Source organism: Rosa rugosa, chromosome 7, assembly GCF_958449725.1.
Source record: "Rosa rugosa chromosome 7, drRosRugo1.1, whole genome shotgun sequence".
NCBI classification, from domain to species: Eukaryota; Viridiplantae; Streptophyta; class Magnoliopsida; order Rosales; family Rosaceae; genus Rosa; species Rosa rugosa.
In genome coordinates, this window is record NC_084826.1 from 24616550 (window position 1) to 24643752 (window position 27203).

The 27203-nt window shown below is 35.9% G+C and overlaps 2 protein-coding genes across 5 annotated transcripts; one reads left to right on the forward strand and one right to left on the reverse strand.

The window, feature by feature from the left end:
- Nucleotides 1-518: 518 nt before the first annotated feature.
- LOC133721227 (heat stress transcription factor B-3-like) lies at nt 519-2673 on the forward strand. The gene is made up of 2 exons (XM_062147780.1): nt 519-1072; nt 1940-2673. The coding sequence occupies exons 1-2, from the start codon at nt 833-835 to the stop codon at nt 2423-2425; spliced, it is 726 nt and encodes a 241-aa protein (XP_062003764.1). The 5' UTR covers nt 519-832; the 3' UTR covers nt 2426-2673.
- Nucleotides 2674-4262: 1589 nt separating this feature from the next.
- On the reverse strand, nt 4263-27060 carry LOC133721226 (ABC transporter A family member 1). 4 transcript variants are annotated; one of them, XM_062147778.1, is made up of 40 exons: nt 26682-27056; nt 25443-25522; nt 24985-25153; nt 24361-24443; nt 23553-23769; nt 22081-22298; nt 21877-21937; nt 21635-21721; nt 20322-20554; nt 20098-20212; nt 19928-20017; nt 18718-18935; nt 18525-18637; nt 18077-18183; nt 17295-17357; nt 16790-16876; nt 16228-16326; nt 15964-16148; nt 15511-15565; nt 15345-15416; nt 14210-14917; nt 13895-14073; nt 13478-13688; nt 12837-12920; nt 12476-12517; nt 12279-12375; nt 11066-11193; nt 10873-10977; nt 10161-10304; nt 9079-9339; nt 8842-8977; nt 8355-8434; nt 7964-8071; nt 7592-7742; nt 6507-6643; nt 6340-6414; nt 5922-6225; nt 5113-5246; nt 4613-4671; nt 4263-4533 (listed from the first exon to the last, which is right to left on the reverse strand). In XM_062147778.1, exons 1-40 carry the CDS (start codon nt 26766-26768, stop codon nt 4452-4454), a joined length of 5664 nt encoding a protein of 1887 aa, XP_062003762.1. In that variant the 5' UTR covers nt 26769-27056; the 3' UTR covers nt 4263-4451. The 4 variants fall into 4 exon arrangements, 3 of the variants coding, with proteins under 3 accessions (XP_062003762.1, XP_062003761.1, XP_062003763.1); XM_062147777.1 differs by having other exon boundaries at nt 24985-25273; XM_062147779.1 differs by lacking the exon at nt 26682-27056 and adding an exon at nt 26265-26482.
- Nucleotides 27061-27203: the final 143 nt, after the last annotated feature.

A 27203-nucleotide genomic window follows, 5' to 3' on the forward strand; every position in this document is an offset into this window, starting at 1 on the left:
ACTACTACAAGTACGTCCTCTTTGTCAATGATGCTTTTAAAGTACATTGTACACACGACATAACCAAAACGGCAAAACCATAGCCATCCAAAATGGTGATGCGGATTTAACAATAGACGTCACCAAAACCATAGCCATCCAATAATGGTGATGAAGAATTAACAATAGACGTCTTAGTTGTGAATTCATTATTGACAAAGTATGCTATATGTCAAGTGCATATAGATAGTGTATATAGATAGTACATATATATATCACGTAAAATTAATGGTTACAAATAAACTTTCGTTAATTTGACTGAAAATGTGCATAAGTGATCTATACAAGGAGTTTTAAGAATTGAACGGTTAAGATGCCAATATATGATTGAAAAGTAGATCTCACAAAGAATCCCCTAAAATGACAAAAAAATCCCTTAATAGGAGGCCATATATATATATATATATATATATATATATTTCCCAATATTGGGGCTGATGGTCATGGACCCATATATATATATTACCATAAATTTTCAAAAAAGTATATAAGAAGGGAGGTAGGCTTGGTTCATACGTTTTAACAATTTCGGGGTAGCTTAACGAGAGAGAGAGAGAGCAGAAGAAGAAGAGGGAAACAAGCCCCTTGCATTTCTCATGAACTGTGGAGTCGTGCTGGGTTTCTATTGTTGGGGTTGGGAGTTCTTAACGGCCCTTCTTCTCTTCTCCTCATCCCTTTATTATCTTCCTAAATCTTCTTCTTAAGTCTTCTCAATCCTTGTTAGCTAGCCTCATCTTCTTGTTTCGATCCAGCTCAATCCCTAGCTCGCTTATCTCGAAGTTTCATTCCATCAATGGAGGGTGTGTGTGATCAAAAGGGTCTGTTGGAATACGTGAGGAAGTCGAGCCCGCCGCCTTTCTTGTTGAAGACGTACATGCTGGTGGAGGATCCGGCAACCGACGACGTCATATCGTGGAACGAGGACGGGTCTGCGTTCGTGGTGTGGCAGCCGGCCGAGTTTGCCCGAGATCTCCTCCCAACTCTCTTCAAGCACAGTAACTTCTCTAGCTTTGTCAGGCAGCTAAATACCTACGTATGTATAAAGCGTTCACTATTAACTATTATGCATGCTGATTTCTCTAGTTGAGCATATAATTCTTTCACCTTAATCAATCACCATTTTTATCTTTCTGTCCAAGTGAAAAAGGAAACAAAAAATGTTACCATGGGTAACCTAACTATGACAGTATTGTGATGCAGTGACCTAGAAGAAGAGTTTCCATTAATTTGCCCAACTTGACATAAGCTAGTTTCATAGATTTATGCTTAAGTCAATTTTTTTGGGGTTAATATATATAGAAAGGTCCACTGCTCCTGTCTGACCTAACTATGATATAAAGTTTCGTGATGGAGTGACCAAATTAAAGTCATATAATTCTGATTAACAAATAGATGTGTTTGTTGGGTATGAACTAGGAAGTTTCATGGTATGTTCCTAAATTGACTAAGCTCTTCTAATTGGAGACAGTTCAACCATTAAAAGTTGGTATAAATATAAAATATGTAACGTGGACCCTTGAGTAAGACCTCGGCGATGCCTACTCTATTTTATGAATATTTACAAATATTAATTATAGTAAGAGAAGAAAGACACAGAAATTGTCACAATTAGCAGAACAGGTTCACACGTACGTATCTGAGAAAATCTTAAAATATTTTATCATGTTTTCTTTCTCTGGTATTCTGCTCATGAGGACCCTCTTGCCTAGTTGCCTTTTGATGTTAGGGAGATTTTTGTAACATGGGATTTAATGATGAAGAGAAAATCAGTCAACTAATATCAATTGGTTTCTTTTTCTTTTTCTTCTAACTTGCTTTGCTAGCTTAAACATTCTGGTTTGGAATAACCTCTCAGGCGATCTCAACTATGTATTAACCCAATAGCTACAAATATTAACAGGGATTTCGAAAAGTTGCAACAAGCCGGTGGGAGTTTTGCAACGATAAGTTTCGAAAGGGTGAAAAGGATCATCTATGTGAAATCCGACGTAGAAAAGCATGGGCGAACAAGCAACAGCCAAATGCGGCGCTAGCTCAAGGCCAAGCAGCAGCAGAAGATGATCAGTCTGATGAAGACCATGAAAGGTCTTCCTCGACTTCTTCTTCGTCCGAGTACAGCTCTCTTATTGATGAAAACAAACGGCTAAAGATGGAAAATGGAGTTTTGAGCTGCGAGCTTACGAGCATGAAAAACAAGTGCAAGGAGCTTCTCGATTTGGTGGCCAAGTATGGCCGGGATTCGGAGAGAGGTAAAGAAGAAGACGACCAAAGGCCAAAGCTGTTTGGGGTGAGATTGGAGGTTGAGGGAGAGAGGGAAAGGAAGAGAAAGAGGGCAGAGATACTTAGTGAGAGCGCAAGCATTTTGCTATCTCAAGCATGCAAATAAAATGTTGCATATAATCAAAGCAAGACTACATATATGATCTACTTAAAATCAAGTGGCTTGTAGTTGGAGTACGTACGTAATATATATTACCAGAATCTATGCATATACGCATGAAATGTTTGTATCTAGCAATAAGATCTGCAAATGTTTATATATGCATTACTTAATTAGTAGAATCAAAGGTGATATAAACAGGCACAAGCCAATGAAATATCACCAGTATTAATCAAACATGCTTTATTTATTTATTTTGGAATGGGTCAATATAACCACGCCTTTCAGTCAAGCATTATCTTCTTTTTTCTTTTTTCTTTTTTTTTTTCGTTTTTTGGCACGAAGGAGATATATATTAAAAAGAAACCGCACTTCAGCAGCATCAAATAGAAGAATATATACGAAGTAAAGAGGAAGGAGGGTTCTGGACCCAGTCCAGAGATCACATCCTCTTGTAAACTAACTTAGTAACATAGTCAGCTGCTAAATTTGCTTTTCTGCCAGACCACGTCCAGCTAACTTTAGGAAAATTAAGAAGCTACACTAAGCTCTGGATTTCAGCAACAAAAGGAGCTGCAGTTCAGTGAACAGAAGAATTGGAGCACCGCATGAGAAGATTAGAGATAAAGAATCATACTCCACCATCACCATCATATGAAAAGTGGGAAGAGTTGTGATAATAAGTTTCAAACCTTCTAACATTGCCTGAGCCTCCGCTGCAATTGCCGAAATCGCTGAAGTGAAATGGGCATTGCCTGCAAGAAGAGAACCGGAGCTATCCCGAACAAGAGAAGCCAAACCACATTGAAAAGAAGAGGCATCCCAAGAAGCATAGGAATTAAATTTGACTGATCCTACAAGAGGGGGTTGCCAAAGAGAAGAAACAATTGGGGACACCGTCACAGGTCGTCAAGACCGGTGAGTTGTGGTACCCAGATATTCCTGAGCAGCAGCAAATGCTTTAGATGCAACAATTGCCGGGAGCGGAACGACATGATCAAAAGTATAAGTACAACGATGCTCCCATATATGCCAAACCATGAAGGCAAGATGAGTAAACAAATATGATCGATCCAAAATAGGCATAGACTGATGCTGAAGACACTGAAGCCAACGATCGAAAGAAGTAATCTCAGTAAACGGCACACGATATCCCAACGGATGACCAAACTAAGCACTAATCACCTAATGTCTAGCAACAAAACGCTTGAAATTGAACGTCAATAGTGCAAAGACCCCAAGCTTACCAAATAATCCGCATCCGAGGGATCAAAGATCAAGCAGCAACCTAAGAACCGTGGCAAGTCGGGGAAAAGAAAAGGGTCAACGAGAGGCCACATTCCTTTACAATAGGAAAATACAGGAATCCATTCGAAGCACAAAAAATTATTAATGCTGATGTGGAGCGAGCATCGCCCGATCGAGAACTTTGGTAGTCATGAAATGAAACTTATTAGAGGTGATAAAGTGATATTTGGATTTTAATTTTCAATCAATAAACTCCTAATAAATATAGGTACTGATCTCCTTTTCAAAAAAAAAAAAAGTACTGATCTCACAAGCCAAATTTTGACGTCCAAGAAACCAAGAAATGAGCTCATACTTTGGAAATGATTGAATATCACTATTATTGCTGAATAAGGAGTTGACAAATATTAATATTCACAGGTCAGAGTATCGCCACTTTCAATCTTGGAACTTTTGCACGTTACTTGAAAACCTTCGTCTGAAATTGTACTTGGTTCCCCTTGTTTTTTTTCACAATTTTCCGTAACACAGTGCACCGTCCAACGAATGCATGGGCGCTAACGAGTAATGCATCATAGCCTATGGTTATCAAGCAGACCCGTAATTTTCAAAGATTGCATTTCACCAAAGTTAACTATGTACAATATGCTGTTTCTAATATTCACAACTCATCAGACGAGCTCAACTCTAAGAAGAACAAGAGAGCTGCTTCTACTTGTTAACAACTTGATTAGTTCTGTTAAACTATGCTGAATAATATATGTTCCAATAGATGATATAGATCTCAAGAGTTGGCTGCAAAATGATTGAATATGGTCTCCAGAGTGGACTGGCTAATACTGTACTCTGCGATGCCAAGGCGGTTTCTAAAAGAAGAGAGATATCAACATTGGTTAGGGAGATACAATAGAAAAGGAATTAAACAAAAAGGCATGACAGATTCACCTTTTCCGTTCAAGGTGTCCAAATACATCAGCAAGAGAGAGGTGCGGACCACAAGGCAACTGAAAACAAAATCTGATTTAAATTCCAAAAGATTCTGATGTGCTAGCATAAACATGAAATACATGATGTGTATGTGTCCATAATATGTACACTCTATGCTGGAGACACCAATTATCTTACTGACCCTATTACACCAAGAAAAAAGGACTCTCATTATGAATATCCTAGAATGTCTCCATACAAGAAATGCCATTCCCTCTCCTGAAAGTACTACCGAGAAATCGGGCAAAAAAGTTGACCCTAATAGTAAGGTTCCAATTTTCATTTGTCTTCAAATCACTACATGGATATTTTGACTTGCAGCAGAAATACCAAGATCTTGTATATTACAAACACACACACCACACACACACACACACATGTATATATTAATAAATAAACCCAGGTGAAACCATGCAGAATTACCATAAATAAGAACCTTAATCCAAGATCAATGTTACCTGATATTTAACACTCAAGCCATTCATTCCCTGGAACATTGCACCAGGAAATGATGATAGGACAAATGAATCGATTGCTGAAAACTTGTCATTGAACAGCCACCATTCAGAAAATATTGGCAACGGTATCCCACCTGCACAAACTCCAATAGTAAGTGAAAAGAAAGAAAAATACTAGATGTAATACTAGAATATATATTTACCAACATCAACATTCCGAATAGAGTTTAGACCATCAACTACATAGTGAATTTTTTCAAAAGTTGGGAACCGGGGATGTTAATTAAAGAAGCATAACCAAGAGCATTAAGGAAGTAAGTCGGACTGAGAAAATTATAAATGCTGTTTGAAACTCGGTAAATATCACAAATTAAGAAAATTCCCCTGCATTTTTGGGGGCTAACACACTTCACAATACAAAGGAGGGTAATTCCTCACATGTAATTAAGATTACCACCGACAGGTGACTAAAACACTACAAACAGGGATTGTGGAAGCTATCAATAGAAGCTAAAACATAACATACTGGATTTGATTGATTTTTAGTACAATGACCCTTGAATGGAAACTAACATAAGGATATTTCATTCAGAATTGGGTCCACATGAAATTCCTTCTGGTCTTCATACAAAGTGATCCCTTAGTGAAAACATGCTGATATTTTTCTCTTTCATAAACATATTTGAGAATTGGGACTTCTAAATTTGCACATCCTAATTTTATACCCAGAAAGAAATGCACAAAAGAACTTCAAAGTAAAAACAACTCAGATAATTAATGCACCGATTTCAAAGTAAACTTTCTCATACCATCTCGATCTAACTGCTCAAATAACTGTTCACCAAGCACCCCATCTGAAAGTGGTGTTGAAGATATAAGCGGCTTTATTCTTTCTTCATTCCCAAGCCATCGTCCAATCATAATTATCATTTCTCGTGATAAACTAATCTCTGCCACCGATGCATTTTCTGCCACAATGGAGTCAGTGGCACCAATGCAGACTTCAAGGCCATCAAGTAAGCTCATTGGATGAGAAGGAACATATGAGAGGCTTTCTTGGATAACTCGGCAAAGCTTGTCCAAGTCCACAGAGCTGACTTCAATAGGTTTAACCTAAGTAGGACAGCAACAGACGTTAATATACCAAAAAATATCATATCATGAAATAATATTTCCCACGACCCCACTCCACAAGCAAAGGACAGAAGGAAAACCAAAAAGAACTACCTCTAGCTCAAGATGATTTCCAAATCGAGTTTTTAAATGCTGGGGACTTCCAATGCACCGTAATTGGCCTCCAACCTTAAAGCGAAATATAAAAGAGGTTATATTGTTATCTGCACGCTGGAACTAACAAGTGCTTCAAGTAGCTAGTAAGCAAGGTAAATTGATACCATGATTCCGATACGGGTGCACAGAGCTTGAGCTTCATTCATACTATGGGTAGTCAGTATCACTGCTGTCTTTCCTCGTCTGGTCGATAAACGAGATATCACTTCCCACATGAATCTTTTGGCAATTGGATCCATACCTAATATAACACTAGTTAGATGAATTTTGCCCATAAAATAGGTAGGAGTCTAAATCAAGTAATACAAGTGTCTTGTTTCATTTCTTCATTTATTTTTATTATTATAAGTATTTATATTATATATAATTTTGGAGGGGGTGTTTTTGGGGGGATGATGCGTATCAAAAACGCCTGCAACAATAAAGCGTCAAAACACTTGCATTGACAGAATATTTCTGGCGAACATCTAGACGTAATTTAGTCACAAAATTGTCCGGTCAAGAACCTCATATAGGAAAAATACTTAAATTCAGTATTGTGCCTAGTAAAGCAGTGCATGTGATGACCTTGATCCTACTATCCACTATATCAAAATATTTCCAGAGAAGCAAAACATAATATCCTTGTAACAAGAAATTTTAAATCCAATAAATGGAGATAGGATGGGTTATGTTGGATTTGGAATTGGAACGTGATTGTAGATGAAATCCAAACATTAGAATTATTCTTGTATTAAATTATGCTAGGCTATAGAGAAAGCACTACTTTCTAGGAGGCTTAACCTACTAAAGTCCATTTTCCGCACCAAAAAAAAAAAATGGGTAGAGCTATGCCATTTTCATCTTCATTAACAACAATCTCACAGTAATAAATAAAAGATAATTTCCTATTTCTGATTTCCTTATTTTCCTTTTTCAGAAAACAACAGTACCAACTATCCTTATCCTCCTTTTCTTCCTGACTAACTCTAGAGGAGGGCAAGATCAAGGGTCGGGGATCTAAGTTCCAGAGTCCCTGGGTCTGATGTCTCTTCATTAATTGCTTCTTAATGCTCTGTCATCATTTACTTGTGGTTCGGCTGATAACGTTACTTAGATCACATATTAAACCCACAAAAAATTTATTTTATCATGCATGCTCAGCAAGTTCACAAGAATTTATGCCAAAATTTGAAGGCAGCACATATACCTGTTGATGGTTCATCAAGAATAACTATAGGAGGATCTCCAATCATAGCAATTGCAACAGATAATTTTCGCTTGTTTCCCCCACTGAGGGAAAATGATGGTTTGCCGGCATGCTTTAACAAGTCAAACTCCACCAACTTTTCCATTACAACCTGTCACATATTTTCAGGCAGAGGGGTTCACCATTTGACTGATCATCTTTTTATTTTTATTTTATTTTTATTCTTATTGTTCTTTTAAAAGAAACAGATCCTATTAAAAAGAAAAAGAATATAGGAAGAGTGCTAAAGTTATACCCACAACATAAACATGCAGGGGGTTTGTTTGCTAAAGAGATAATTAATTGCTATGAGCTTCAAATTTAGATATGTACCTCAGCTATCTTATTATCTGGTACTCCTTTTATCGTGGCATAAAGCTCAAGATGCTCTTGAACAGTTAAATATTCTAACAGAGCATCAAACTGTGGGCAAAACCCAATCTGAAATTGATTGATAAAATAAAATTAGGGTTTTATAGCTATTTGATGCAGATTGAAGAACATATATATGAAAAAAACTTGAGTCCTCTTCAAAGATCATCATTGCATAGAATCAGTTAAATAATAAAGTCTAAGGATAAAACCGGCAATCAAATGGCTAGGCTTAGTGGGACTGTGGGACCTATAATATATTTCTACAAAGGGTCTCTTAAAAATTTTAAACTATTACAGATAGTTCTGCACAAATATACGCAAAAATATATGAAGAAAAATAAGGAAATACATGTTGACGAGCAGCCTTGGGATTGGAGGAAATATCCTTGCCAAATATACAAGCAGTCCCATCCGTAGGAGATTCCTCACCTGCTTGCAAGTTCTTTCATTAGAAAAGAAGAAAATGACAAAATGGTTAAGTATTGGAAGTATGCAAAAGCACATAATGCCACAAAATTTTAGCAATCCAAAAATTGAAAATTGTTTCCCTAATATTTTATATAAGATTGACAACTTCTTAAGGAAACCGTCACGTGAACTGTAATAAAGATAACTCAGAATATTTGAATTAGGAAAACCTAAAAGGAAATAAGGAGAGACCTTGATGCACTTGTAACATAATATTTCCTATTATCATGATATGCAAGTGGTTGGTAAGAGGTGGTTTCCTCCAATTTTGTTTTAGAAACAAATTTGCGACTAAGAGAAATAACAGGCCAGATGGCATATAAATATTTTAAATTACAATAACCATCCAGTGTTCAACTATTATATACCAGTCAACATAGACAGAGTTGTGGTCTTCCCAGCTCCATTTGTTCCTAAAAAACCGAAACATTCCCCTTCTTGAACTGAAAAAGTCAATGAATGTACCGCAACCTTTGTAGCATGCTGCTGTCCTCCTGGATACACCTGAAAGTTGACATTATTGCCATTATCCAACAAGATTTGAAAGTATCGCATTATTCAACTGAGACAACCACAAACATCCTTCAGAGCACATATAATACTACCTTACGAAGATTACGCAAGTAGATGATGGCATTGTCAATGGAACCTGAAAGTACCCTAGTTCTTTCTGCCTTCACATCTGTGTCCTCATCAAGGTCCAGAGTGACAGATTCTGCGGAAGAAGTCAGAAGGGGCTCTCGATAACTTGAAGTGCTAGGTGGGATACTTTTAATACTCTTCCACCACTCCTTGAGTGTGGCTAGTGTCAATTTATTGAAGGGCAAGATTTCAAGACCAAGTGCCAAAAGGAAGTAACAAATGCTCTGTAGCAGGCGAGAAATTTGTATCAGATCAGAGAAACCCTACTTTGCACATTAATTACAGTTTTCATTTCAATCCTATATTTGATTATCTAATCAGTAATAATCCAAGATATGTTGCACCTCTTTCTTTAAATTATGCACCGGTGCACTAGCAGATGTCAAAGGTAGCTTCACTACAATATTATATACAAAATCTATTTTCTTACTACGTCAAATGCAGCAAATAGTATACATCGCTTAAAAGAAGGAAAATATGAATTTAAGTAATTAACCATCTTTTGCTTTATTTTCAATACATGAGAAGAGAAATAGAAGACAGGAGAGGGGACCAGAAAAACATACCATCCAAGCAAGGGTCATGGGAACATGACTACAGCTATCAGCAAAATTTTCCAGAATTGAGTTGGAAGTTTTGGAAAAGTAAAGAGAGTTTTACCTACTAATCTTTTTCTATATTTTGATATATGTTTCTCCAAGACGCTACATACCATGACGTGTTTTAATTGTAAAGTTTTTCATTACACTCTCCTATATTTTTATTTTTGTATATTCTTGGTTTAAACAACAGGACATGATCAACAACAAAGATTTGTAGAGAGGTACAAAGTGTGACCCTCCAAAGATTTTGACTGTAAGATTTTACCTTGCAAACATTTAACTTTTGGAAAGGTTCAATATAGAAGAGCACTTAAGTAACACACTCTAAGGACTAGAGTTATTGCTCATTAGCAGACCTCAGTTATTCATTAAAATTTCCGCATAGAAGAATTTTAAGCAAATTCGCAGAGTTTCATGCAAAATCCCTAAAGTAAAATACGAACCTCAATACAAAGGTAGCAGATTGAGCCACCAGTAACATTCCAATCAAAGGCCTTATTGCTTTTATTTTTCATATCTTGACGTAGAAGAGCCAGTGAAGCGAGTCCGTCAGCAAAGCAAAATCCTGGAGATAATCTGAAAAAGTTCTGGAAGCATAAACCCAAAAAGTCAGGGGAGCTATTTGCTATTATCATATTATCAGCACTCGGTATTCTATAATGAACCTCAAGATTTACGAAGAGGTAAGTTAGAACAGAATACTAGCAAACAGTTTCTGACTCGTGCTCTCAGCATTGTTGATAAATCACACCAACAGAATACTAGCAAAACTACAATACTAACTAAATACTGTATAAGACTTTGATAAAAATAAAATTAAAATTAAAATAAAATCCTTAATGGATTACGACATTGCAATTTGTCCTCCTTTTTTAAATGAGTCAACATTGTAAAATTAACTTCGAACTTCTACAGAATAAAGTACGCTAGCTTCAAGCTATCAATTACCATTTCAGATGTAGGGTATTTTTCCCTCAACTAAAGTAGGTGTCTAACTATTGAAAATAATAATAATAATAATAAAAGATTAGAACGCAACAAGGAAACATGACACATATATCAAAATCCTTATGGCACAAATTGATGATAGAAGTTGTAAGAATGACAAGAATAACAAGAAAAAAATAAAAAAGCATTTGAATATAGGAATCCAACCTTAAGAAAAGAATTTGCACTTGTCGTCGTCTTTATAAGCCCCATAATGAATGAGATAACCATAAGAATGAGTCCCGTGAAAAAGTGGACCAAGAGAACCACATTCTGGGTATGATTAAGTAGAAGGTTAATAAAGAAGAGTACAACATTCATAATTATGAACATGAAAGCTTAATGCCATACATTACCCCACCTGAGCCATAGTGTGATCAGAAAAGAAAAACGTAAGGCAGTATGTTGATGATGCAATTGCTAATCCGTATGCTAAAAACATGACGACAGTCGACAGTAAACATCCCCTTCCAATAAACTGGTCCAGACCTACATACAGTTTTGTACTTTCATGAGTATTCCTACGACAAGAAATTTATAATGGAACTTGAAAAATAGAATAAAGTTTAACAGTGTGTCCATGACCATCAACGATTCCAGATTAGAGTTGACAATATTTTTGAGTTGGTTGGAAGCCATTGAAACCAATTCCCCTTTAATATTAAAGATTTCTTTCGTAATTTGGAAAAGAGTTTGTTGACCTGCTCAGCATTCAATATACTAGTCTTTGAGATCTATATCTGACACATATGGAGCCAGAAAGAGAGTTAACTTTCAGATCTTGCACACCTATAAGTCTATTAACTTTATTTCAAGTAATTTGTCAACATACACATTAAATTAACAAAACAGAAACAATAATAATAAAAGTTTACTTAGTAAAGACTACGGCAAAGCCCGAGTATGACAGTTGGCACACATGCGCATGCACAGACACAGAGAGAACCAGTAATTTGCAAAAGCGCCGAACAATTATCTTTTGAGAGGATAGGAACTTAGTCAATTATCTTCTAACTTTGTATTCAACATCCATATAAGAGGTTATGTTCCCCCCTATCCCTATATCTCCAGACACCAACGAAACAAAATGGTATGAAGCAAACCTGTTTCTGTCTTATTATTATACAGTATTTTTATTTTCTTTTTAATCAAACATTGCATTTTTATTTGAGAAGTAATATGCATTTCCACACTTTCTAATATGGTAAAGAAAAGAATGTATCCTACAAAATGTCATGGTAGACTGAAAGTCCATAGATATTGATTCCTCTCCTCCATCACTGGATGATATTATATATATTATGTTCATAGTTTAAATAAGATATAAATCGTGAAACATCGTAGCATGATAAAATGGAGGTCTGATATGTTAAAGGATGACATAAAGCAGATGAGACCCCCACATCACTTCTCATTTGACATTTCTAATGCCAGGCTCATTTTCCCAAAAGGATGGCCCTCTCATCAATAATATAACCAAAAATATGTCAATCTGAAATGATATTGAAAGCTCAGCTTCCTAAAATAAATATTAAAATTTAAAAATTTAAAAAAAAAATCCTTTAAGGACATACCAAATATGTAAAAAAGAACTATGGCAAAAGATGAAGGAAAGAGGAAGCTGATGAAGTCCCATATGTATGTAGAAGTCCAATATGACAGTACGGAAACCTGAGGAAGGATATATCACAATGCAGTTAATCTTATAAGTACCACAAACAAAAATACAGAATCATAGTCAATAGTTGGTTTGCCAAAGAAGCAAACATACTCCACTAATAAGTTGTTGGTGTTTAGCTTTTACTTCACGTTCCTGCAACAACCAACGAAACAAAAGTTACTCTTCTAGGATAAAGTATAGAGCATATAAATCTTAATTTGTTTCACTGTGATCACACAAAATTGGATTTCATTGTGATCCATAAAACTTGTTTAAAATAAAAATATAAAGTACATAACAAGCAGAAGGAACGACTAAATTAAATATCTAAGCAGATGTCATCTTCTTAAAAATAAGGCTATACGCTGGTCATTTCCATCTTTTTCCGTTTGACATCGATCTAACATTTCTGTTTTTGATGTTTTTGCTTTCAAAAATTGGCATTCATCTCATAGATGGTTTGGTACGGTACCTTCACTATAGGAACAGCAAATGACGCAGGAATGAAGGAGAAGGCGATACTAACAATAACTGCAGCAGAGAAAGCATCCAAATCCTACAATATTAAAAAGTTAACTAAAATTAATGTTCACATATCCTGTCATTGGTAACTGAATCATATCAAACAAAAAGAGAGGTTAAAACATAACTATGCTATGATGGAAATTTTCCATTAATTCAGCAAATTTCAGCTTTACATAATTTCAACAAAAAGTTATTTTACATTTACTTGATACCAAAACCACTTCTAATTTACCCAGCTTCTTGCAGGCAGCTAATGGAAATTGAAAATGACAATCCAAGTCCAACACAGAAAATTACCAAAATCTACACAGACTGGCTTTTACTTTTCAAAAAAAGAAAAATAATAACAATAATAATATAGGGCGAACTTTAAAATGAAATCCTTGTAAAAAGAGAAATGAAATGGATGATTGGCTTTTACGTATAGATTTTTATATTTTATCGTACACTTAATAAATTAGAAGAATTAAATTCTTATTTTTTGCTCACCTAGTGAAGAACAGAACATTTTTCTCCCAAAAAAAAAAAAAAAAAAAAAAAAAAAAGGGAGGTCAAGAACAGAACAAAAATAAGAAAGGTGGAACATACATGCCGTTGCAGATGTTGACTTTTTGTCATTGGCAAAGGGTGATTGCGTGTTTGAATTGTCACATTCTTATTACGAGAAGCAAGCCGAAGAATTGCAGCATTTACTAAATTGATAAAGGTTGGGGCAGCATGCTGACAGGAACTGTTGTGTAGCACAGTGTACCCTAAACTCCCATCATCACTCTGATCATCCATCACAACTGCGCCATACCTAAACCAGGTTCATTACATTAAAAGAAAGATCACCAAATTACAGGCTCATTATAGTAGACCAAGACATTTGCTGGTTTTGTTACAAGAAATCATTTATTCAATAGTGCTGTCATATCGACTTTCATTTCAATGAAGCATTCTAATCCACTACGATAGATAGAATTAGTAAACAACGATAAATTTTTAGAATTTGGTTCCACACACCTTGACTGGTAAGATTCATTAAAGCTGGACATCAAAAATTCACTCATTGAAAGTAAAGCAGGTCCCAGAGTTTCCCCTGCTACCTCAATTGCATCATTCAATGCCTTCTCTGAGTTGGGGAATTTATACCCACTAGGTTTGAAGGTTTGTATCCAACCCCCTTCTATGTATTCTGCAACCTGCAGCATTAGTAGCATTTATAAGGAAACCATTGATTTTATAGACTATCAAAGCCAGGGGATACGGCAACATAACCATAGATATTAAATAATAATAAAAATAGAAGGTTAAAGAAAATTGAAGTGATTAACAAACCTCCTGTGCAATAGGCCGGGATAGATCAAAAGGAATTGGACCACCACCACCACCACCACGTAATAGTGGATTAAAATGTGAAGTTGTGAAGGTAACAGACTCCTGATCAGGATGTGGCTTGAGCTTGAGAAATAAAAGGCCAAAAAATAAGAAAACTGCAGGAATTACAAGCTGGAAAACAATTGTTTTACGGTCTCTGCGGGCAGATATTGCCCTCTTTTTGAATAATGCTTTAGAATGCCTCCAAAATGTTGACCTTGAAATGATACAACAGCCACAGCATTGCACACCTAAGAAGTTTAAGAAACTTAACACTGTAGCAAAAATTAAACCACAGGCTCTTCCCACCATTGTAAATAAGACCCCAAGAATCTCTTTATAATAAGCAAAAGATTTCTTCGAGTGAAGAATCTGTTTGTGGGTAGGATCATGAGAAGTTTGAGAAATCAGAGACTCAGGGCACAGTGGACCATTCTTCTGGTCAAAACAAGCAGCTTCGTCATAATCGCATCCTGCAACCCTCAGGAACACCTCCTCCAAAGTTGTGACAGATATGCCATAACTTTCAATGCCAATATAGTCCTTCTCATCACAACTTGTTTCTAAGTTTGATGTGGATGATCCCATGCAACTCTCAATTTCTCTAAACATACTTTCGAAGGATGTAGAGGATGCCAATGGAAGCTTAAAGGAAATCTCAGTTCCAACCTGCATAGGAATATAAAAACCACATATACAATTTAGTATTATCAAATATTATTTGCTAGCTAATGGACTATTATAATGTAAACGGAGACATCCATTGCCTTTCCCTGAAATTCCGGACCAACGGCAGGGAAACAACCTTATCATAACAATGGGCATGTTGAGGAAACAAGAACTATTGCTTAAAATAGTAGTCAACTTATACTGACACATAAGATTAATAGTAGTCTACTGTAAAGTACCAAATATTGTGTACATAAATTACTAATTTGAGATCTCTTTCTTATTAGAGCTTCATTAAAAGTTACCCTGGACTACAGGGTGTACATATTTCTCGGACTTAGTATAATGTAAAATACTCAATATAAGACAGCTTTTTGCTAATTAGCAGCAATGGTACAGAGAATCATGGAATGTGATGGACGGATACCTCACTCACACACGTTGCTGATGGGATATGGCGGTAAACAATATCAGCAGCCATAGAGGCAGTGGGTGCAGACTGAAATGAAAAGGACATAGCATGTTATTGTTTCTAATGATAAGAGAAACAATTCAGTACAATCCAACAACATATGAACAAAAAGGGTCATTACCTTCACTAGAGTTAGAGTATAACCAACCCCATACTGATGCTTCAAGAAAAGGGAACTGTTGAAATAAAAATCAGAGGTGAGATATTCATGTAATATGTTGATAAACCCAAGACAGGTATGCATGCGTAGAAATAGATCTCTAATAAGATCTGTTTAAAGCACTAGTCCATCAAACTGTTAGGTCATATAGGCAAAAATGGGATATACGCCTCAACCATTCGAATCATCACCACTCACCAAAACATGAGACAGTACAAAATAATTTAACCCATAACAGGATTCCCAAAAACAAAAAAAATAAATAAACTAAAATAACAGGGACCAACAGTGATGTTAAGTTAACTAGAAGATATGACTTGAGCAGAACACAGAACCACCTATGGACTAAGTTAACATGCATCACTCAAAAGCACAGGAAGACTTAAGAATGTGATAAGCTTTCAGGGGTGAGACCTTCCGCAGCATTTCAAAGAACCATTGGCCATGATGGCTATGCGATCTCCAAGTGCCTCAGCTTCATCCATTGAGTGTGTTGTCAGTAATACTATCCTGCCCTTTCTAATCTTTTTTATTAATTGCCAAGTCAAGCGCATAGAGTATGGATCCATTCCACTAGTAGGTTCATCAAGAATTATAACCTGTACAAGAAAAAAAATTAAGTTTTCGAGTATATTCCCACGGGGAAAGTAAACAATTGCCTTTGAAATGTTGCATTACCTTACTATTTCCAATTAGTGCAATTCCAAGAGACAACTTCCTCTTCATTCCTCCAGAAAGAGCCATAACAGCAGTGTTGATTTTATCGGCCAACCCTACCTGAGCATAATGACAGAATAGTAAACAAAAATCCTACTTTGATCATGAACCAAAAAAAAAAAAAAAAATGCCCCAGAATTAACGTTCATAATAATCAAATTCGCAGATGAGGGTAACAGGTAGCACAAAAACGTTAATGCAACATAAAGCCACCAGACTACAGAGGGACCAGTGCAGTTAAAAGTAGTAAATTAACAAGGGAATTGATTAAATTGCATAGTCTGAAAATCAAGAAACCAGATTACTAGTTCCATCACAGATTTTGAACATGTAGAATGAAATAGTAAGAAAATCAGATTTTGTATTGCAAATTCAAATATAAAATAGGAAGAAGTCAATATGCTATATATTATCAGTTTTAATGATTGGCAACCTGTAACTCTTTTGAAGAACATATAATTGATAAAATTGGCAAAAACAAACAAAGAACATGCGAGAACCCAGTTATGCAAAAATAACTCACTTGGTCAACCATATCAATAACAACGCTGTTCAGAAAATCTTCCTGCACACCTTTCAATATAGCAAATATTTCCAAGTGCTCCTTCACCTGGATAAAGTATCACAGCAAATCAAAATGAGAAATTACTGTAGAACCAGAGTTCAGAAAAGTGCCTGTATGCATCAACAAAATTTCTAGGAACCTAATGAAATGAAAGAACAGAGCATAAAATCATAGTGAGAAAACCATTCAGTTAGAACCGGAAAGTCATGGTTTACAAGAATGAAGATTCAATGACACAAAAAATTATTTATTTACGTATTGTTTAGAAGACAAGAGTATAAAGACAAACAAACCAGCGCAAGAAAACAAGTACCAGGCAAGTGATCCATTCTCAAATATACAACAATGAAACAAAGACAGAGCACAACGCAGCTTAGGATTAGAAAGCTTCTATGTAATAGTAGCATTCAATCAAAGACATTACTAGATTTAAAGTGGGAAATGAATTAAACGACAAACTTACCGTCAATTCTGGAAAAAGGATATCATGCTGAGGGCATACACCCAACTCTTTCCGTATCTCCTCCTACAGATAAAACCACATACAATCAAACAGAAATCAAACTGGACTAGAAGAAGATATTAAAAACATCTAAAGAGAAATTAAATGACACTGAAAGATTCATATATCTAGTGTTCCTTCCATCCGTCCATGTTATACACCACCATGTACACAAAGAAAACGTCCACACAAAAAACAGAAGATGAAGAAAGGAGCTAGGAGGAAAAGCTTTGGCATCGCTAGATATTATGACTTGCTTGTAAGCTCTGGCATCACTAGATATTATGACCACAGTAATACAATGATTGGCAGCACATTGCCAGGAGGAGATTTACTAGCTCAAAAATCGTGATCTCCAAACCCAAATTTCCGCCCAGCCCATTACCCTGGTCCCTGAAACCATTAGCCCCAAACCCTAAATCGTGATCTACAAAAACCGGCCCACTTCATTCAGCACTCTTTTTTATATTTTAGTCAACTGAACAAATCCAAATTATTTATTCTGAACAAATCCAAATTGTTAATGAGTGGGTCAATGGTATTTAAAAATGTAGCTATCAAACCCAATAATTTCCTTTAGACTTTATCCCTACAATTTCGGTCCCCACTGACCCAATGGTATTACTTATACCAGATACTAATCATAGAAAAGAGTGAGCTACAGTCAAAAATCATATTAAGCCCATAATTGATCCATGTTTCATGCTCGTGTTATGCACTGATGCATTGAAAAGATAATTTACCATGTCTGTCATAATATTTTTTCCAAACACCATAGCATCCCCTGAAGTAGGACGAAGAAGGCCAACAAGCATTGATATCGTTGTGCTTTTACCGGCTCCATTATGTCCTGTAAATTACAAAATTTAAACTTGGTGCAAAACAAAAATGACTCATCCTAGTAAAAGTACATCTCTCTTTTCAGCTACTACAATATGCTAAAATTATACGGCAGTCTGTAGTGTGAAACCCTCGAGAACGGAATATGAGTTCAAAACCTCTAACCACAGATGCTAAGAAAATATGAAATCCAAACTCCAGAAAACTTAACAAGCCAGAAGATGAGATATTCTTTTTCAAGGATATATAGATCAACTCATATATTAAAATCATATTTCAGCATTTGAATATTAAGACTCAGCTAAAAGAGAATAAAATCAAATAATTATGTAAAATAGTGAACATACTCACCTAGAAGAGCAAGAATCTGATTTTCATACATGGTGAGCTGTAATGAGTTGACAGCACAACATTTCCCCTTTTTACTAGCATAAACCTTATGCAGATTCCTTATTTGGATGCATCTACAAGTTGACAAATCGTTAAGCTAAGAGTAAATCATGGTGTATAAATACCGAAGCATCCAAAATTTTAGCACACATACCTATGGTCAAGCTCTTGTTGTCTCATATCGAAGGTTATTGCTTCCACAGCAGCTTTAGCATTTTCTTTCCGAGAAAACATTGCCTTCTGGGATTCCTTGTCACGAATATGAACTTCTGGACTGGAGTTGTGGTGTTTGTTAATATTTGGATTCTTCCAAAAACACTTCTGAAAAATGAAGTTCCAGGGATACCTAACTCCATTCTCTCTCGGAAGTACCTGATGACAATAAATTTTTCCAAAGAGGGAGATCAATTTCTAGCATAAAAAAATAAAAAAATAAAAAAATAAAAAAATAAATTATGAAAATGGAATAACCAACACTGTGGAGATCACGGGTTCAAATCACACCAGCATCATGGGATGAGTGGGATGGGGATAAAATAAATATATAAATAAATAAAAAGGTTGAAAGGTCTCTCTGGTTCAAGCAAATTTAGGCTCATTCTCAGGTTCAAGAAAATTTAATCTAAAGTTCTCAACCAAAATGGGTTTAAGTCTTGATATTTTAACCTCAGTTCATTGGGCAAGTTGATCGAACCAACAATGACTATAATATCCTTCAAAATCTTAATCTATCTTGTTGTCACTGGAAGAGGAAGAGGAAGAGGTCAGAGAATACCAAAGTGAAACCTACACCTCTGTCCTACCTCTTGGCAAGAAATTAATACAACAAGAGGCTTGAAAACAACGATGTACAGCACAGTGTTCCAAATTCCAAACATGGTCTTTATCACTACCACATAAATGGTTATTCCATGAAAAAAATGCCAAAATCATTCTCTTCCATCCTATTTTCAGTCTTAATCCTAAACCTATTTCAAAGAACCAAAGGGCCACTATAAGTTACGAGCATTTATTCCCTACCAGGATCCCAAATGAACCAGAAAATAAATCATCTTGGGCACAATCGTTTCCTCCAGTAGTGAAACAAGTTTGGAACACATGATTAATAGGATTATACTATACCATTCTGTTTAACCTTGGCAAAACTCTGTACAGTAAAAAGGTAATAGGGCAGTACTATACCATTCTGTTAAACATGATACATGAAAAGCTTTAGGGTAATTCTGCATGATAGAACATTAATAAAGAAGCGCAAACATGAGATGCTGTTGGCACAATTTAGGAAACTCTAATTCATAAAAAATAATAATAATAATAATAATAATAAAATAAAAAAGGAAGAAGAAGATTGGATTAGAATATACCTTATCTAGGTAAAGACCAATTACACAGTACAGCAACGCATCGAGCAACATCATCAGGAGACAGACTGAAAAATTCACTCCGGATGATGCCTACAGAGATAATAGCAATCAAAATTCAAACACCTTTATACAAATCAGAATAGTTTTGGCAGGGAGACCCAAATACATACCCGCCATATATTGCTCCAACGAAGGCCAACATGAGCACGCTCATAATCAGCAAAGTTGATTGACCCCAGAGCAAAAGCCGTAGGTGAAAGCAGAGAGGCAATGACCTTTAGAATCCTGAAAGCGACAATGTTAATCAGTCCCACATGCATTACAGAATTTGCAAATTTGCACTGATAAAGAAGGGTAGGGTCAACTATAAAGATCCACAATGTTCAGGACTTACATAGGAACAGACTCGTCATTGACAGAGTAGTATGGGAAAAAAGCACCCAAGAAAGCAAGGGTCCCAACCGCAACCGCTGTCTTCGCTCGTTCGAAGAATGTAGAGATTAAAAATGACAGCATAATCGCGCTTATTCCGAAAAAGAAGAAGTAAATGAACACCACTGACTTGTCACTATACTTGAAAAGGTTATCCATCGTGCAAACTGTAATAATAAGAGAAGAAACTGCGAACTGCAGAAGAAGTCAAAACTATTAGAAACTAAGAACCTGTAAGAACATGTCAAAATATGCCATACACTGAAATGACAAAATTTAAATATTCTGATACTATTTCACAAATACAATCAGATACAATCAGGTTGGCTATTTCAGGCCAATGAATCTGGTGTAGGGATGGCTGAAGTACCCAGATGGGTACCCATTAGTCATCATAAACCTCCCTCTTTCCCCTCCTTATAATGGCGAAGAGAGGAAGGAGAAAAGGAAGTTGATGACTGTAGGTCCTTGAGAACTTTTGCCATCATCATGGGTCTTTGGTGTCAAATTTGTATTATATTATTTGAAGGTAGGGGGATGCAGACTCTGAAAAACCTGAGGGAGGTTTTGGGAGACACTATTACTTGAGCTCAAGGGGCTCTTTCAAAAAGGGATGCAGATTTTGGATGAAATTCTAATCACCAATGAGGTAGAGTAGGAAAGAAGGGGAAAAAAAAAACAGAAAGGATGGGTGTTCAAGATTGATTTTGAAAAGGCTTAGGACCAGTTGACAGGGATAGTTTGGATTTTGTTTTGGAAAAAAAAGTTTACAGAAAAAGGGGGGTATTTGAATTGCTTAAGGACAGAGGATTGTCTGAAAACAGAAAACTTATTTATTCTGCTATTTTACAGACATAGTGGAAGACGCATCCCTTATCTTGTAGTTTAGTCTTTTCATTCAAGATCTGTTCTGCATATATATCCAAAATACAGTTTTTGGATGCTGTCTGTATTGCAATTGAAATTGTGAGGACGCAGAAAAGCGAAGAAAAAAGGTTGGTCTTCATAATAGAATTTGAAAAGCGATTCTGGATTTTTTGGTGGAAAAGGGTTTTGGTGGCACTGCTTTTCATGCAAACTGATCGTTTGTGAGACACAATTACTGCACAGCAGTTACTAAACCCATGCCAGCATTAGTTAGTAATCTATCCCTAGAGGCAAATCACTGAGACTCCGAAGCAAGATGTTTATTCTATATGTCTTCACATAAGCAAAATAGAACATAGAACATACAATAATCGCAATTCAATGAAAGCTGATGGATTTAAAACCAACCTGCAAAGCATATGCAATGAACCACGATAGATGGAATACCCCATCTTTCAGCCCCATCATATAAAGACCTTCTCTTATCTTTTGTTCCTGAAAAAAAATAAAACAAAAAATAAATGGATTGCAGTCAGGAATTAAAATGACAAACAAACTAGCATGACTTGAAACAGTTATCCAACCAAAAATAAATAAACAGAAACAATTTGGGACTATTGTCAGCTGTATCATCATAACAATCACCAAACCTTCTCAAACACAGAATAGCTGATCAAGCGCGAAATTGGATAGAGAAATCCCAAAAGATACCTGCTCACCCAAGTACAAGAACAACAAAATGGAATTTGTCAGGATAGCTGACAAATATTGATTGTGATAATTTGAACATGAAATACAGAAACAAAACTAAATAAACAAAAGATACAGTAATACAACATTCAAGGGATACATACAGTACACCCATGACACTTTTTATGATGGACTGGAACTCATCATCAGTGTATTCACGAGTTGGAAACGGGACTATACGGATGTTTGACGGACCATATCGCGTCCATGGAACTTTGAGAGAGGAAGGTGTGCTAGAGGACAGCGAAGTAGGAAGTTCTATATTTCTGGTATCCGATTGCTGGGCCGCAAAAATTATAAAAGAGTCTAGTGCTTGCTGGAGCTGCAAAATTATGAAGAAATAAGAAAACATAAGTTTTCAAATATATGGAACCTAACTATAGTGGATGCAGTTTCACTTTAAATTTCATTGAAGATGAGGGGTTTTTCAAAGAATAGTTTTTCAAAATAAATAAATAAATCAAATAAACACGAAAGTCATATTATAGAGATAGTAACGACATAAGGATGGAATTTTGAAGGTGGATTATTCTTCGGTGAAAATCAATGGACTTATTTAAAGGCGAACGCATCACGTTTCAGTATGAAGACTGGTGAATGATTTGATAACATATCTGTATTTAGTCATTATCTCAAGATTGCGAGTTTTACAGTCAAACATAGAGACGTCTGAGAAGAGAGGGGAAAAAATATCAGTAGCCAGTATGAGTATAAAGAAACCTTATCCAGCCAACTACAAGGATAAATATCATACGAGAAAAACTATTTGGCTCAAGCACAAGGTATATATTTTGCTTGACGTTATGATTATTCAGGTACAACACAGAGAAACACTGCAGCATTTATCTTATATCAAGATTGCGAGTTTTACAGTCAAACATAGAGACGTCTGAGAAGAGACAGGGGAAAAAATATCAGTAGCCAGTATGAGTATAAAGAAACCTTATCCAGCCAACTACAAGGATAAATATCATACGAGAAAAACTATTTGGCTCAAGCACAAGGTATATATTTCGCTTGACGTTATGATTATTCAGGTACAACACAGAGAAACACTGCAGCATTTATCTTATATGTTAATAGAGATAGCATGTGCTAATTTATATTAACTGATTTACATCTGAAAAGATGAATCAAAATGTTGCACTTGTAAGGGATAAACAGAGCAATGATACTTTTTTCCAAATTATCACTTTCATCCTCTCTTATTTCTAAGCTATAGCAAGAATAACTTCATTAAGAGGCCAGGAAAAGAGAATCTTGTGTGTGTATACAATTATCAGATTGATTTTCATCTTAACATTTAAAGTGATTCTTTTAAAAAGATGTAATAATCAGAAAATGGTATTCATAACCAGAACCTTTTACATAAACAAAATTAAAAGTACAAACCTAGTTTTATATATGGACAAGTATTGGGAACACAATAGGATAACAGAAAGATTTATAACAGATTTTAAATGCTTCTACCAACTAACCAACATATAGTTACAAAGAAGCTCCATTCACCGACTAAAGGAACAAATAAAACCTAAATAAAAATGCAAAAACTGGAGAAGGAATGAAGCAACCATACAGTTAAAAATCCACTGCAGCTGTATTGCATTGTCGGTACAGTACTCACGCCCAGTTCCAAGTCATTTAAGTAAGGACCATTTGTGTCCATGATCGATTTAACATCAGGAAATCCCGAGAAAGCCCATGTGTGATTAAGACGTATGCTATAATCAAAAAGTTGAGGACCTTGATCGTGAAATACTACCGCTCCTTTGATTTTTGGGTTCGAGCAATTCCTAATTAGAAAGATGAGTTTATTCAGTAACACAACTAAATTCAATAATGTGACTTTCATAGAATCGAACAGCTTGATCTCATCACAACATAATCAAACAGCCATCAAGTTGGTTAGGTCATAAAGAATGCATTAAGTTTCCAGCTACTCAGAGAGATTAAGAAAAAAATTGAAAAATAAAAAAACTGGTTCAGGTATGCAGATACGTTAGACCTTAGATCATATGTGTGCAGATATGTGAGTCATACAGACAATTCCTGGAAACCAACGAAACAGTGAAGATATGATCATAGTGGATAAATTCGAGTAATCAAGGGAAAATTAAAAAACTGAAATACTTTAAGACATTGATTCAGGTTATGACTTCCACATAGAATCAAAGCTTATTCACACAAATCACGCATATACATATATCTAGTTATGAATCCAAGATATTAGGAAGGCAACATTTGACCAGCACTAGAAAACTGTAAAAGAAACAATTCTGGTATCTTCATTGGTCCGGTCTTCCAATGTTCTTCAGTCTCAATTGTAAGACATATTACAGTTAACAAAACTTCCCTCAAAATTGTAACACAGAAGTTTGGCTTACATGATTTGATTGCAGGTACCATAGAGATTTGAGCGTATATAGGTTTCCAGCTCCTGCTCATCTTTGTAAACTCTAGAAACACGCTGCAAGTATGAAATATAATTTATTTAGGTTGGGTTGTGAAATCCCTGCTCATTTTGGAAACCTGTTATTTCATTTTCTATCTTATACACTAAAATTCAAAATATACAAGGCCTAGCTTAATTGAAAGTTAAGTGAATAATATGGCAAAAAAGAATTATTTTGCGATAAAAGATAAATTTAAAAGGAGTGAGCAACAAAAGAAAACAAACCAACAACAATGAAGTCCACGCGTCATGAGTCATGAGTCATGACCATTGTGTCACTCATCTGAATGTCTAGTAATAACTAATAAGAATACATATTACACATAGTCATGTCATTCAATGCAACCCCTTTTTTATACTCAATAGCCAGCAGAACCATATGACGGAGGTCATACAGTTCTTAGATCAATGTCGCATATATGCAGAGAACAGTTGTAAACTTCATGCATTTGCCCAATTTTTGCACAAAAACGAAGAAAAAAAAAACAATTATATATTAACATTAAGCAACTACAGAACTAACAGGGTGAAAATATAAGTAGACAACAATGGGTACCTTCAAGAGAGGAAATTTCATCGACATCACGTTGATCATTGACCTTGTCTCTTCTGTGTCTGGTGCAAAAGCCAAAATCTCTTCCTTCTTCAATAGTAATTCCAACACTTGCTCAAAATTAGGGGATATTCCTTTGCCCACTTCCACCAACATCCCTTTCCGGATATATCTGGATCGATTAGAACAAATAGTACTTCTCACTTGAAAGCAGCATTCCATTGAAAACCAAAAAAAAAAAAAAATGCCCATAGTATTGTGAGGTTTCAATTTCTTTTGTTCCCTTATTTCCCTCAAACGTATTAACTTGAGAGATTATAGATGAGTATAAAGACTGTCTAGACATGCCTAGTAAAAAAACACAACAACCACACAAGGTAACAAGCATAGACCTGATGCACACACTAGCATGTGAATCACAACTGCAAAACATGAATTAGCCAGAGTTTTGCAATACTTACGGCTGTGAAGGGTGAATCTGCGTATCAACATGTGTCCTTACAGCTATGAGCATCAACATTACTACAGTGGGGAGTAATATCTGCAAAAAATTATTAAATAAATTAACACTCAGATATTCAATTTACATAAGTGAAAGAATATGATTAGAACAATAATGCAATTTGCAAATATCATGAATAAAAACCTGGGATAAACTGCGAGTTTGCAATTGTTCAAAAAAAAAATGCCAGTTTGCAATCAAATTATCAAAATCCTCTGGGCATGTTTTGGCCTCCATATATCCAAAAAAAGAAAAATTATCAAAATCCAAAAAGGAACAGCAGTCGATTGTAATCACTTACCTTTACAATTAAAGTAAACATACGACAACAAAAGAAAAAAGGGAAAAAAAAAAGTAATGAGCAAACATCGAGGGCAGAAACAATGAACGCAACAGCAACTATAACAACATCACCAACATAGCGTGATCTCAAGCCGAACCCAAGTCTCATTCTTCCTATTGTGGGTCATATTTTTTGTTCAAGTCACGCGCTATGATATTATTCCTAATTACCCCTGTCCATGTGATTACTTGACTGCTGTTCTTCCTAGAAGTACCATCTGGTCATTCTTGTGTCCTTGTAATTGGTGATCAATTGATGATTGTGGACCATGTGCCAACCAAATTAGTCTCTGAACGGAGCTAATTCAACCCTCCCAACTTAATCTCAAACCATATCGTTTCTTGTCCTCACACGCATCAATCCCTACATGCTCATACATGTCCATCACTCTGTTCCATAGGGGCATAGCTGGTGTAATAGTTGCTCAATAAGCTTTACCTTCAATTCTCAAGGCATATGATGATGATGACCCATTTTTCTCTGATTCCACGAGCCACATCACAATTGATGTAGACAGCGAAAGCTTTCACTGTTTGCTATCTCTTTAGACCACCTCCCTATTTTTCTTTTGTTAACTTACATTCCAAATATTCATCCCGAATACATACTCATCTTAAAATCATCTTATTCTAAAGCTTCTCTTGATAATTAATCACTGATCCCAAAATATAGCAATTGAGAACCAAAAATGATCATCCTCTCAAGTCAAAATAGAAATTCCGCAGTAAACTCCAGGAAAGTAAAAGAAAGCATAGCTAACAACAAGAATCCTGAATAACCGATGATGATCGCCGGAAACCGAATGCCAGAAAAAAAAAAAAAAAAAAAAAAAAAAAAAAAAAAAAGGAAGGAAACCTCAGCGCAGGTGACGAAAGGGTGACGAATTTTGAGAAGCCAATTCTTGCGAAGCATAGCCTTGAGCTGTCTCGTTCCGGTCCCCATTCTCCAAAGCCCTAGCTAATTCTGATTCTCTCTTTCGATTCTCTATTTCTGTGTTCTGATTCTCTCTCTCTGTGTATGGGAGACTAGAGAGAGAGAGTGTGTGGCGTAGACTCCGAGGGAAGGAAGGAGGAGGTGGCAACTGGGAAATGCTTTTGTTAGTTTGAGGAAGACATCTGTGCTGTGGGAGCCTGAAACTTGAGAGCTGAGCAAGAGAGAAGAGAGAGAGAAGGTGAAGAAAATTGTAACGGACAAAAGGGAGTGGAATTTTCCTTTTTGGTTTTTGACAAGAATAAAATAATATTATAATGGGGAGGGAGAAGCCGGGAAGGAATAAAGTAAGGTGGGTCGGTTTGAGACTTTGAGGGATTAGGCGGGGGGCCGGGCACTTCACGGTGGTTGTTCAAACGTTGACCGTACTACTGTCCTCATTCTTAC